Genomic DNA, 13059 nt, shown 5'->3' with positions numbered 1-13059 from the left:
TTTGGGCTAATCATTATATTTTCTTAATTTAGTGCAAATGCCTTGCATGAACTTTTGGACGAGTGTTCATAAAATTTCGTAATGAAATAACCCAATTCGGCGGAATTGATTGATGCCTGTCGCAACTTTGCCCTTCTTACCCAGCTCACGGTTTCATGTTTGCCCAAAATCTATCAAAGGGACGAGGCTTAGCACGTTTGCTGGATTCACTTTATTTGGGACAAAAGTTGATGCCATTTTTTTGATACTGTTCAATTACATTTCTTCTGCATTGGCAAAATGCAAGCTCAGGTCAGAAGACGGGCGACTCATCATGGTTTTTGGATCATTTTTTAATCATTCTTTCACATAAACGTCGGAGTTCATGTTTCCATTCTTGAAAAATGGCTAAGCTTTGAAACCACATGAACAGATGACTTGCCAAACCATGACTTTCTAAACAAACTTTTCGATTTTAATTAATTTTAACAAGACGTCAGGCTTCATTTCTTTTGGGAATGTATAAATCATCAAGCCTGGGAGTGTCAAACAGTCAAGTTTGCAGTAGATTTCATCATCCGTTACAATGCACTTTTCTTTTCTTGAAGCTTTTCTCAGAGCAGTTTTCGAGCCTGTATGTTTTTCCTGTATGTTTTGTAGCCATACCTCTTTTTGACTTCTTAGATTGTCGACTTGGAAATAACAATTTTTTTCGATATGCCGAACAAAGTACTTAGGATTTGAATCGATCCCCCCTGATCACTTTTGGATCAAGTTTTAAATTTGACAGACTTTTTCTTGGTTTCTCGACTTTATTTCCAATCAGCGACCTTCACTCCACGATTTGATAATACGACTGGCAGTTTTCCTTTGAACTTTATACCTTTTTGCAATCGAATGAATTGGAACATTACGGTTTTTAAGCCACTCGTCCAAATTGAATTTTCTTACTTCTACTTGCTAATAAATTTTCTTTGCTTACAATCAACTAATTTTAAAACTACCGTTATATTATTTGAAAGGGAGATAAAATTGTTTTAAAACAATAAAAAACCAATCACAATTAAATAAATGGTTCTTGAATTATTTAGAAAACCCTAAGGGTTATTATCATTTCAGACGGTTTTTGTCATTCCGGGCAGTTTTTACTATTAACTGATTTTCTATAAAAAGTGTATATTAGAAATGGTCAGGAGTTGTTCATTCAATTCGTCTTAAAATAACAATGAGCAAGATAATTTTATAAGTAATTCATTTTTTAAAAGCGAAATTAAGGGTTGATACTCATCACCACAAAATATTTTTTTAATTTTTATTTACATTTTTTGTAATTATGCTGTTTTGAGTGCGTTCATTAGTTCTTCAAGGCTCTGTTGGCTGACGTCTGCAGATTCTTCTGCAGAAAAACTAAAATCTTCAGTTTGCTACAACAAAAAAGAAATATTTTGTTAAAAACTACATACTTTTGAGACATTCAATCCATACAATATTCATCATCATACAAAACGGGAAACACACACACACACAAAGCGAAATTAAATAAACTTACACCCGGAGTTGTGTAGGCATATTGAAGACCTTCTGAAAGTCTTGGTAATCGCGTATCTTCTCGTAAATCACTAGATTCGTCAACTAATGATATTCCTATAAAAAAAAAAGGATTTACTTTATAAGATGATGAGTTAGATAAATAAAATATTACGTCTAATACCGTCAACTTACCCCAATCATTCTCTTCGTGTATAACATCAGGAGCCTTTTTTTTATCATTTCCTTCATCTAATGGTTTTAACTTCAATTCTTCCTACACAAGAAATTCGTCTATTTAGAAAAATATCTAGAAAAATATTTATTCACCATCATAGTACGAACAATCATGAAAACCCAATTATTATATGACATTCAAGAAAATCAGAATAAGAACTAACATTCGTATACGTCATTAAATTTTTAAGTTGATGCCATAAAAAGAGCTTACTTGATATCTTTTTTGTTGGAGAACACAGAATTTATCTTCGCATCCAGCGTTTGGCTTCATTATCATTGTCGGAAAAAAGTCTTGCATTGCATTGTAACCGATATAATACGTCACTTGACCAAACTTCAATAAATATCTACAGAAAAATTTATACTTATTTCAAAACCAGGGGATTGTTTCAAAAAATTATCAGTCTGATAATATTCAGTGGGAAAATCATGCTCCATGAAATGAATGTTATATCTGACAAAAAAGAAATGGGAGATATTTATCAGTAATTAACTTAATAATTTGACATATTAAGAAATATAAGATAAACAATTGCTAATAGTTATCAGTACTGATAAATATCTGACTGATAAATTTCATGAAACGGCCTCTAAATGTTTGGAGAATCAGATGATCACGACCAATTTTATTCAAAAAGGAGAACGTGTTTCTTTCGATAAAAATCCAAAAACGTAACAAAAGAGTATAGAATAAGGGTTTCTGTACTTGAGAGTATTTTGTACTAGAAAACCAGCAATAATTCCCATAGTTGTTGGCAGAGAAGCTGCACATACACCTTCTTTTTTTAAAGTTTTCTCATCTATGTTGGCAGCTACGACTAAAGGAGGAGCACACTATGAAAAAAAAAACTATTATTTATTATATGATAATCTAATGCACCCATTTATCTCACTCTTTACTAAACACTGCTATCACAACAGATGATAGAATACCTACTGCGAAGCAAGCAGTTTCCCCTGGTAAAAGCACTTGTATATGACCAGATACAGCATTTTCACTGACACCTGATTCTATCCATGGCTGACCCAACTCATTGCAAGCCTCAAATAAATAAATAAAAAAATTTCAGATTTTACAATTCTTTACAGACCTTTTCATCTCTACCTACAATTCAACATAACTATATTCTATTACTAAATATTGAGATATCTACTTAACTGTTGATTTAATATTTACGTTTGTACATTAAATATTTCTTCACTTCATCTTCAGCCTGTAATACTTTCTAATCCCTTTTACTTATGTGCTTTAATTGTAAATCATTAAAAAAAAAAAGACCTGAAGCATTGCATAAAAATATGTTAACTTTGGTAGGATCAAATCAAAAAACTTTTTGCTGTAAAACTTTTTCCAAAAACATTATCAAAGGCTTAACATCTAAGTAGCATATGCTGCATAAATAATAAGTAGCATATGCTGCGTAAATAATAATGAATAAATAGCCTTAAGCTAGTTACCACAACAAAATCTAAATAAATACAGAAAATTGCAGGAATGGTTCCTACCTATTGTTGTTTAAGAAATATTTTCAAAATTTACTATGCAAACTATAAAAATTTTTTTTAAATACATGATGAATAAAAAAATAATAACAATACTGTATTAATTGCCATACGAGCTTCAAAGTTATCAACACAACTTAAAACCAAATCCAAAGCACCTCCTGACATGCTACCTTTGCTGAAAGATAAGTATTTTCTATTGAAAGAGCAAATCCTAATATCTATTTTATCAAATTTAACATTGAAAATTAGAGCTACCAAATTTGATATGTAATAAGTTTAATAAATTGTAAAACTAAACAGAGGAAATACACCAAAACACATCAATCAAACAAAACAAAGTACCTTATTGTAAAACTAAACAGAGGAGATACACCAAAACACATCAAATAAAACAAACCTTATTCGGCCCATAAAATGGTTGAAGTTATCTAATTTTGTGATGTCATAATTATAGGTTTCAAACTGAACATCAGGGTTGATTTCTCTATATTAAGAAAAACAGTTATCTCTTATTTTAGTGAACATGCATTGAGATAAGAGTCTAATAAATAAACAACTTAATCAAAAGGTTAAAATTTAAGTTTCTTTTAAGTAAGAGGACTAAACTAAAACTCTAGAACTTTGCTTAGCAATTATTTCAAAAATATTTCAAATTGTGGAAAATTGATGAAAAACAGACTATAGCAAGGAAAAGAGAGATTAAACCAAATGAAACAACATTGAAATACAATCATAAGCTTTTGTAGACCAACTAAATATTGCCATACTTAAAAAATATAAAGGCAACTTGCAGAGCTTTGCTATCAAAAGAAATTAAAATATTAAATGAGAATAAAGAGAATGTGCTGTGTTTCTTTCAGGTGCACTATACTAGTTATCATCATAATACAAAAAAGATACAAATACATTAATTTACAAACAAATACCTCAATGTGTTCTCAGCAGCTTCTACTTTGCTCATACCTGATTGATCAGGACGAAAAAACAGCCTTAAAAATGTTACATAAAAAATAAAAAAAAAATACTTTTACAAATAAATAAAAAAGGCTTTCTTTAATAATTCCTTTTTTTAACGTTTTTTAAATAATATCCAAAATTATTGTGAATAACTAAAATAACTTAAAAAAAAAAAGTTGTAAAATAGAACCTGTTCATATTTGCCAGTTCCACGCTGTCATAATCAAACAACAATAACTTTAAATATAAAAAAATAGAACATAATTTTATTTCCATAGTTGTTAAAGCAATCTTAACTTTAAAAGAAAAAAAAACAATTTAATATACTTAATTTGATATAATTAAAATTAAAATGTACTAATATTTATATAGTACTAAAAGAAATTTAAGAAATGAAATTAAGGTATTAGATGCTGTTAAAATTTATTGAAAGCAACATGATAATTAAAGTTAAAATAGATAAATTAACATTAACCAATCAAAAAAATCTTACCTTCCCGATTCCACATCTTGTCAGCATTTCAGCAGTAACGCTCCCTACACCACCTACTCCAACAATGGCTACTGAGTAATCTCGTATCCTCTAAACCAAATAATTTGGTTTATCTCTATATCTTTTGCTTAATGACTATTTTCCTTAAATTTATGCTTTGAACTATCAAACTGTTTAAAACTCTCAACTGTTTTCATTTATATGTATTCAAATTTACATAAATGATCAAGTTTAATAAATATTTATTTTTAACTGCTTATTTGTTTCTAAATGAAAACTTGTTCTGATAACTTAACACAACCAATTGGGTGTTGTAATATATGATCAAAAGGAATATATATTACTACACTCTTAAAACTTTACAGATAGAATTAATGTTAAGATACTTTTAACAGATTGCGTGCTGTAAATTGCTCTTGATTCTTTTTAAAAATTCTGTGAATCGAGATATACAAAGTAAAGGTTTTTTTTCAAAAGATTGTTGACAAAATGGAATCAATTAAAAGTTGATTTTTTAAAACTTTTGATAAATCAAAATATCTTAAAGCCTTTTTAACCAAATACCTTTTTTTTTCCTTTTTAACCGAACAAAAAATGTTTACGGTTTAAAGATCAAGTTAAAATTAGAAATATAAACACAATAAAAATTAGAAATATACACACAATAAAAATTAGAAATATACACACAATAAAAATTAGAAATATACACACAATAAAAATTAGAAATATACACACAATAAAAATTAGAAATATTCACACAATAAAAATTAGAAATATACACACAATAAAAATTAGAAATATACACACAATAAAAATTAGAAATATACACACAAAAGCAATGCAGTAGGCATACAAACATTTAAACATACCTCATAGTTATCAACAATACCCATTCTTTTTAAAGCCATTAAGCGACTGAAAATCAATTTTGAGTAATACTAACAATTGCAAAAACTTAATTTCTTGTAGAGCAAATCCTGGATTAATTCACCTTAAGTCTTATCCGTCTACTAAATCCATCTTACATAAATTTACAGTAACTAGAGATATTTAATTAAATCTATGACAAAAAATAAAGACACACCTGTAGGGATTGCTATCAATAACCTCTGAACTCATTTCAGCAATTTTTGTACGTGTTTTAAAGCCTTTTTTTTGCTTTTCAAGAAGACATTCCAGTTCTGTAATCCTTGCTTTTAACTGCTCAATCTCATTCATTTTTGTTTTGAGTTACTAAAGGATTTACTGAAGATATTTGATTTATTAATGGGAAAATTTCAAAGTATTTAATTTTATTTAAGACTATCTAACTAAGAAATGGTACAGACCATAATGGTTGGTAATAAAAAGATTATATTGTTGATGCATACTTTAATTTATTGCAAATATTTAAAATTGAAAATAACATTACAATAACTGAACACAATAAAAATTTAAAATTTACAAACAAAAATTTCATTCAATAATAGCCTAATAAATTCTAAAAACTCACATTTTAAAAACTTCACCCTTGGAAAATTCAACTTTATCACAATTTGCTAAATATCTATATTAAGTACAACTTTTTAATCAATAAAACAATTTATATTAATGTTCTTGCTAATTTTAAATGAAACATTAATCTGTGGTATCTTAAAAACTTCAAATTCAAAAAACTTCTGAAGTTGATGCAAAAAAAAAAAAGACTTAAGCTCAAAAACTTTGTGAAAATATAGTACTTAAATATAAACTTATTTTATCAAAAATAAATATCTCATAGCTTAAAATAAATATCTTAAAGCATAAAACAGTACATATCATTTAAGGATAATTCGTCATATATATAATCTAAAATGCAATTTAAAATCACCATAAATAATTTTTAAAATTGCTATAAATACACATGAGATTTTAAATTCATAGAGTTTATTAAATACCTTCTTCTTGGTTTTTTTCATCAAAAATCAAGCAGTAAAAAGACCTAAAAATTCCAAAAACATTCCAAAAAAGGTGTTTGTTTGTAAAGGTTTAAACAAATTTGTTGAGAACCATAATTCTATTGGGGCAAAAAAACCTAACCGTGAATAACTGGTGGGACACGACACACAGATGACAGATCAGAGGTTTTCATTAAAGAAAATGATGTTGTGGGTGAGAGTGTTGGGGTAAGTGGTAATGGGTAGCCACTGGAAATAATCTTCCCTACTGCTTCTACTTGAAAACCAATATCATGCAAAAGTGCATGATCAAGTATTAAACGACCATCAAATGCAAATGCAGGTTTTAACATCTTTTTGTATATTAATTTGAAATCCAACAACTATAAAAAAAAATTTTTATAACTGAAACAAAAATTTAAAGAGATCTTCTAAAAAGTGGTAATTTAAACAAAAACTGCAGTTTTTGTTTATTAACAAAACAACTAATGCATAGAAATTTATACTAACTGGCTCACTAAATGTATCACTAAGAGATGTCAGTAGAGTAGATTTACTTGTGCATTTGTTTTCTAGCAAAGTAGAAAATAACTGAAACATGCTGAAGTTGTTTGCCATTAAGTCAATTTCACTAACATTGAATAACCACTAATATTGTGCTATACTTGTGACACTTTTTCTAAAACAAGTTATAAATATATATTGATATATGTTTTCAGTGAGTTGTTGTATATACTTGATATAAACTAAAGTTCTGTAATTAATGGTATGCACTAGATGAATTATCATGAATGGTTCTACTCCTATGAAGAGACACAGTTATCAACTTCTGACAAAATTTCTCAGAAAAAAATTTTAAATCCAGAATTTAACCAACAAAAGTAAACATACCTTAAATTCATCCCACTCAGTGGCCACTACAAAAGCATGTGCATTTTCAATACACGAGTAAGCATCAGAAGCAATAGTTACTAATTTTTTTACTATAATATAAAGACATTACTTTTATATCAAAAAGTAAATTAAACTATAATATCACTTTTATTATTTTTAACAAATCTTAATCAAAACTTACCTTTCTTCGGATCTAAACCAAGGTCTGGATCAGTTAACTCTCTTTTATAAAAAAACATAAAACATTTACAGCATAAATGTTGAACAACAGCAAAAACAGATTCATTAAGAAAATTAAAAAAATTTGTAATCAATGAATACTTACAACATGATTTGTTCCACGGTAACTTTGGGATCATAGATTGATACTTGAGCACCTTCTTCCAACAAATATTTTGTAATATAAATACTAGCAGATTCCCTGTTACAAAACATTCTTAGTGTTAGCTTGTTTTTACATTTCTTCTTTTTTTTTTTACTTTTTAAGACAAACTGCAATTACATAAGAATACTATTAGGCTACCAATCAGCATGTAACCAGTATTTCTAAGGTTACATTTAAATTGCTTTCATACAAATTTAAAAAATTTTTTTTCTTCTGCTTCAAAATAAATTAGGATTTTTTAGTATTACTTTAGATCTATGAAGGTACAAAAATTTAACATCATCTACAGCAATCACACCAATCACAATAATTTTATCTTTTCAAAGATAAAATTATTTAAACTCTATACATATAAAAAAAGGGTTAACAATTTTAATTATAAGTCAAATACCTTGTATCACCAGTATTTTTTTTGAAAGCAAAACCAAGAAGAGCTAATTTCTTGTCACTTGCAGTATTAAACAAGCAGTTGATAATACGATTTGCAAACCTTTTTCGCTGATAATCATTCATCTCAACCACCTGATGCCAGTATGTAGCTACTTCGGGAAGATTCAATGCTTCACAAAGATACACAAGATTTAAAACATCTTTTTGAAAACAACTTCCACCAAAACCTTAGAATATACAAAAATACAAACTTATTAACATATTAAAATCAAATTACACTTTACAAACACAAATTTCAAATTCCTAAAACTTAAAATTGATGCTTTTCTTCATGACAGCAATCTTTAAAAGCAACTTGGCCCATTATAGTAAAATTAAATTTGATATATACATATATATACATATATATATATATATATATATATATATATATATATATATATATATATATATATACGCACCAACACTTGCTTGCAAGAATTTACTTCCAATTCTCGAGTCTTTTCCAATAGCAAATGCAACTTCTTCAATGTCAGCTCCAGTGGCTTCACAAATAGCACTCATGGCATTTATGCTTGAAATTCTTTGAGCCAAAAAGGCATTTGCAGCCTAAAAAATAATTTGTGACTAATGTGAAGCAATCAATAAGTTACTCATTTAAACAATCAATTTACAGATAAATGTAAAAATATCAAAAGCAGTAAAAACAATAATAACAATAATTGAAATCAGTGAAAAATATTTCTTTATATCTGCATTATACAAACACAAAAACTTAAAACATTACTTAATAAAAAATTTCACAAAAAGTGAATTCTATCAAATGTACAAATGAGATATTTAGCAACATTTTAAGTTGACCTGTTTTAACACTTAAATATATATACTTAGTAACAGAAATTGTATGTATGAAATTGTATAATATGAAAAAATATTAAATAGTGTTAAATTAAGTCTTTGTATTTGCATAAGATTAAAAAAAAAAAACAACTAATCGTTAGTGTATATTCTACACCAAAATAATAATAGTTTTTCAGAAAAAGTGCTGCATGATTTAACAAAAAAAAAATTATGATAATATCTGGTTAGCCAACTTTATGAATCTTTTTTAATGACATATGACATTAAGATGCATCAGGTTATTCTGTTTTTTAAGTTAACAAAACACCAAACAATTTATATTAAAAAAAAATAACATTAGGTACATTTCTTTACAACATTACACACATGTTTTGTATTCATCAAGCACTTTTTCCTTCAATGTTATAACAATTCTAACTCTTTATATGCAAGAAAGTTGCTAAAAACATTTTGTAGCTTATAATTCAGAACTGATCTTAGTACACAATAACAAATCTATGTGGATTAAGAATAGTAATTTAAAACAATAAATCTTCAATTCTGCAATAAAAATTTTTTTAGATAAAAGTATAAAAAGTATTTGAGTTTAACTAACAAGTTTAGATAACTCAGATGACCAAGTATTCATTTTTATAATTCTTTCTTCTGGCACCCATTGTTTGTAAATTGAGGCTAAAGCATCAATGGCCTCACGACCTTCTTTTGTTTGTTCTCCTCCTTAAAAAAATGCATTTAAACAAATAATGTCAACTGTAAGACATTTTATCAAATGATAAAAGCAGTTTTTATCTAATAATAACTTTAAGTTTATATAGGAAAAAAAATTATCTAAAAGAAAAAACAAATTCACCAATTAAAACTCGATCTGGTACCAATAAATCGTGAATTGCTGAGCCTTCAGCTAAGAATTCTGGATTAGATAGAACCTAAAAAAATCATACTAAGTTTTAACATTTATGTGGTTGGTCATAAAATAATAAATGCATTTTAAAGTAGTTTGTTTTTATGTACTAATAAATAAGCAAATCTGTTTGAAACATCCAGTTTCTCCATTTTATTCCAAACATAGTTGTCACTTTTTAGATGTTCTATTTATAGATAAAATAAAATTTACCTGGAACTTCACATCATTTGTCTGGTTTGCACTTAAAATTCGGCTGATACTAAAAATGTAAATTAAACCATTAACTTAAAACTCATCTGATACTAAAAATTTAAATCAAAATCAGAAACTTAATTCACACATCACATTGAACTTACATCCATAATGTTAAGTGGGTGTTTATATTAGGATAGCTAGCTCAGATGATAGAGTAGTCTTCTTAGATAGCTATGTTTAGAGAAGAAAATGAAGCAAGATGGCCAGATTAGATATAATAAAGAATATATAGTCTAAAAAAAATCAGCACATGCCATTGGAGTTACTTTGAAGCGAATTGTAAAAAAGTTAATTTTTTTTTTTTAAAAGTGGTTTTAAATTTTGTAAATCTCTAGATTAAGTGCATAAAAGTCAATGAACTCAACAATATTTTTTTTTTGTTTTTTGATACTGAAATGGCAGCAAATTAAAACTTAAGAAAAATGTAAAAATACTTTTTTCATCAGAACTGATGTTTAAAAAATTTTGATTTCATATACAACATTGATAAAAATATTGAAAATGGAGACTAAAAAATAAAACACTTATTATCTTTTATAGACAGAATAACAAAGTGTGATACTTGATATTTTTTAGAATTTATTTAACTGTTATTGCAGATAATTGACTGTTTAGTATTGTAGTTATAAGATAATTATCTACTAAGGATGAAAAATTTACCCTTTGTTTATCCTTTAACACTAATAACCCTAAAATACATGTTTCAAACACTTAAAATAGAAAAATAAAGCAGTGTTTGGCATCAGATCTGTAGTCATAAACTAAACAACTTTAAACAGTTAAACAATCTTTCCCTCTCTGATAAGTAAGTTAGTCAAATTGATAGAAAAAATTTATAACGAATTCATTTAAGGATGTAGTTTTCCTAATCATAAAAGGAGTGGCAGCAAAAGATAATACTGCTTATTATATAAGGGGCTTAAAAAATTATTGAATACTTAATATTATCTATTCTCTGTTATTTATAACATTATTTATTTTTTTATATATGTTTTAACTACAAAGTCTTTTGAAACAACAACAAAATTCCCTACCTTTCTGCAGCTTTGACAGGAACAGTACTCTTTTCTACTATGATTTTACTTTTTTGGGCTATTTTAGCAATATTTCTTGCTGCAGCTTCTATATATTTCAAGTCAGGTGCTCGTCCTTTTCCTAGTCCATAGGTTTTAGTAGGAGTGTTAACCTAAATTTTATTAGTATTTGAGAAATAGAAGTTGATTCAGTCAATACTAAAAGAAGAAAAGGAACTTGAAAATGTATATATAAATTACATAAAATCTAAAAAAAAGGTGCAGGTTATTTTTTAAAAGCAAAACAACATTTTTATTCTATATTTAAACACAAGTCTTAAACTTATTTTAAAATAGTTCTTAGTACCATCTGCAGACAAAGACTAGTAAAATCTAAATTATTATTGGGGATTATAAACCAAATTATTACAAAAATGTAATAAACCGGTTTATAAAAATCACTATACATTTAATAAAATATAATGTATCAATAACATATATCCACATACTGAGATGAAAATCAAATCTGCCTTTTCAATAGCTTCATTTATGTTTGTTGAAAAAAACAAATTTCTTCCTCGACATTCCAAAACAACTTCTTCTAGTCCAGGCTAAGAAAATCAAAACAAAATAGAACTGTAAAACTTATATATTTGTGCTTGTAATAACCTGGCACTTCAACTAGCAAAAATTCTATCGTTTGTTTATTGCTAGTAGCAATAAAAAAATGATACAATTTTGTTTTAAAAACTACAATTAAACTTATTAGTAAATATGATTATTTTCAAAATGCGTGACCAACAAAATTTGGCTTTTGGTTGACAAATTTTAGTAAACTGTTGGCCCAACAGGTAGCGGAGTGCAACTCTATTAATGAAACTAAACACTAAATTAAGAAAAAAGAGTCACATAAATAAAGTTCATACAGATAATATTTTCTACCTGTTGATGAAAATAAAACTAAAAATATTTACAAGTATATTACAAATGAAACAATGTCTCCTATAAACCTCATATATTGGTAAAATATTAGAATTCCAAGCATCAATTCGAGATTGACTTAAATCTACTACAGAAACTGTAACATCAGGACATTTCTGAGCTATTATGCTACATGTGGGACCACCAACATACCCTGCACCTATGCACGTTATGTTCTTTATAACTACCATAGTTTAAGAAAACGATTTTCATTAAAAAACGATGATTAAATCTAAATATAAACAAAAATAATTAACGGCGAGCCACGAATACATTTGATTTCACATATATGCGCACACCTACCCAGGTTTTTTTATGAAGAAAAACATTAAAAACGTAAGACCACGACCATGTTCATTTTCAGTGACGTTAAAAATAAAAATTTCTGAGAAAAGTGTTAAATCAAAGGGTGACATTTTAGATATTTCGAGTTTCGATCATTCTTCTTCGTCATTGAAATACCAACCCGAAATTTTATTTTTTTAAATTGAACCGTCCTCAAATTTAGTTCATGATTTAGGGCAGGCCGTATTGTGACGTGGCCAATAGAATTATTGAAAACAATAAACCTACATTTCCGCTTTTTTTTCGAAATTGAAAAATTTCAAGTTGAAAAAAATCCGCATTAAAAGTCTCCTTCTAAACAAAACTTTCTATTATGAATAAAAAAACAAAAGAAAACAATTCATAACCAAATAAAACAATAATCTGGAAGTTTTTATGCCGATATAAATTTAATTATACAAATTGGGAATTAT

At 27.3% G+C, this 13059-nt stretch overlaps 2 protein-coding genes across 5 annotated transcripts; both read right to left on the bottom strand.

Annotated features, from left to right (window-relative positions):
• Positions 1-1214: 1214 nt before the first annotated feature.
• Positions 1215-5990, bottom strand: LOC145185731 (ubiquitin-like modifier-activating enzyme 5). Of its 2 annotated transcripts, none has more exons than XR_016455586.1 (13): positions 5787-5990; positions 5572-5617; positions 4703-4792; positions 4400-4446; positions 4179-4241; positions 3650-3736; positions 3346-3427; positions 2680-2788; positions 2453-2580; positions 1958-2093; positions 1702-1783; positions 1529-1623; positions 1215-1403 (listed from the first exon to the last, which is right to left on the bottom strand). XR_016455586.1 is itself a non-coding variant. In XM_090097604.1 (13 exons), exons 1-13 carry the CDS (start codon positions 5918-5920, stop codon positions 1311-1313), a joined length of 1188 nt encoding a protein of 395 aa, XP_089953730.1. In that variant the 5' UTR covers positions 5921-5990; the 3' UTR covers positions 1215-1310. The 2 variants fall into 2 exon arrangements, 1 of the variants encoding a protein (XP_089953730.1); XM_090097604.1 differs by having other exon boundaries at positions 2684-2788.
• Positions 5991-6061: 71 nt separating this feature from the next.
• On the bottom strand, positions 6062-12601 carry LOC145185631 (UDP-glucose 6-dehydrogenase-like). Of its 3 annotated transcripts, XR_016455585.1 has the most exons (13): positions 12331-12595; positions 11830-11931; positions 11342-11493; positions 10263-10311; positions 9999-10074; positions 9744-9865; positions 8749-8896; positions 8289-8514; positions 7838-7933; positions 7694-7734; positions 7510-7601; positions 7129-7297; positions 6062-7001 (listed from the first exon to the last, which is right to left on the bottom strand). XR_016455585.1 is itself a non-coding variant. In XM_090097602.1 (12 exons), the coding sequence occupies exons 1-12, from the start codon at positions 12490-12492 to the stop codon at positions 6756-6758; spliced, it is 1512 nt and encodes a 503-aa protein (XP_089953728.1). In that variant the 5' UTR covers positions 12493-12601; the 3' UTR covers positions 6062-6755. The 3 variants fall into 3 exon arrangements, 2 of the variants coding, with proteins under 2 accessions (XP_089953728.1, XP_089953729.1); XM_090097602.1 differs by lacking the exon at positions 7129-7297 and having other exon boundaries at positions 12331-12601; XM_090097603.1 differs by lacking the exons at positions 7129-7297; positions 11342-11493; positions 11830-11931; positions 12331-12595 and adding an exon at positions 10409-10478.
• Between the last annotated feature and the right edge of the window lie 458 nt (positions 12602-13059).

Source organism: Hydra viridissima, unplaced genomic scaffold, assembly GCF_058129835.1.
Source record: "Hydra viridissima isolate aposymbiotic clone 2 unplaced genomic scaffold, HvirCarnegie_v1 scaffold_9, whole genome shotgun sequence".
In the NCBI taxonomy this organism is placed as follows: Eukaryota; Metazoa; Cnidaria; class Hydrozoa; order Anthoathecata; family Hydridae; genus Hydra; species Hydra viridissima.
This window is presented reverse-complemented; position numbering and strand designations above follow the sequence as displayed.

Excerpts from the sequence above, each read along its gene's own strand:
- LOC145185631 (XM_090097602.1), bottom strand. The coding sequence starts at position 12,492 with ATGGTAGTTATAAAGAACATAACGTGCATAGGTGCAGGGTATGTTGGT. Across the intron at positions 11,494-11,829 it reads CAGATTTGATTTTCATCTCA|GTTAACACTCCTACTAAAAC; the intron begins GTATGTGGATAT and ends AATAAAATTTAG. Across the intron at positions 10,312-11,341 it reads CCTGTCAAAGCTGCAGAAAG|TATCAGCCGAATTTTAAGTG; the intron begins GTAGGGAATTTT and ends TTACATTTTTAG.
- LOC145185731 (XM_090097604.1), bottom strand. The coding sequence starts at position 5,920 with ATGAATGAGATTGAGCAGTTAAAAGCAAGGATTACAGAACTGGAATGT. Across the intron at positions 1,624-1,701 it reads ACACGAAGAGAATGATTGGG|GAATATCATTAGTTGACGAA; the intron begins GTAAGTTGACGG and ends TTTTTTTTATAG. Across the intron at positions 1,404-1,528 it reads ATGCCTACACAACTCCGGGT|CAAACTGAAGATTTTAGTTT; the intron begins GTAAGTTTATTT and ends TTTTTGTTGTAG.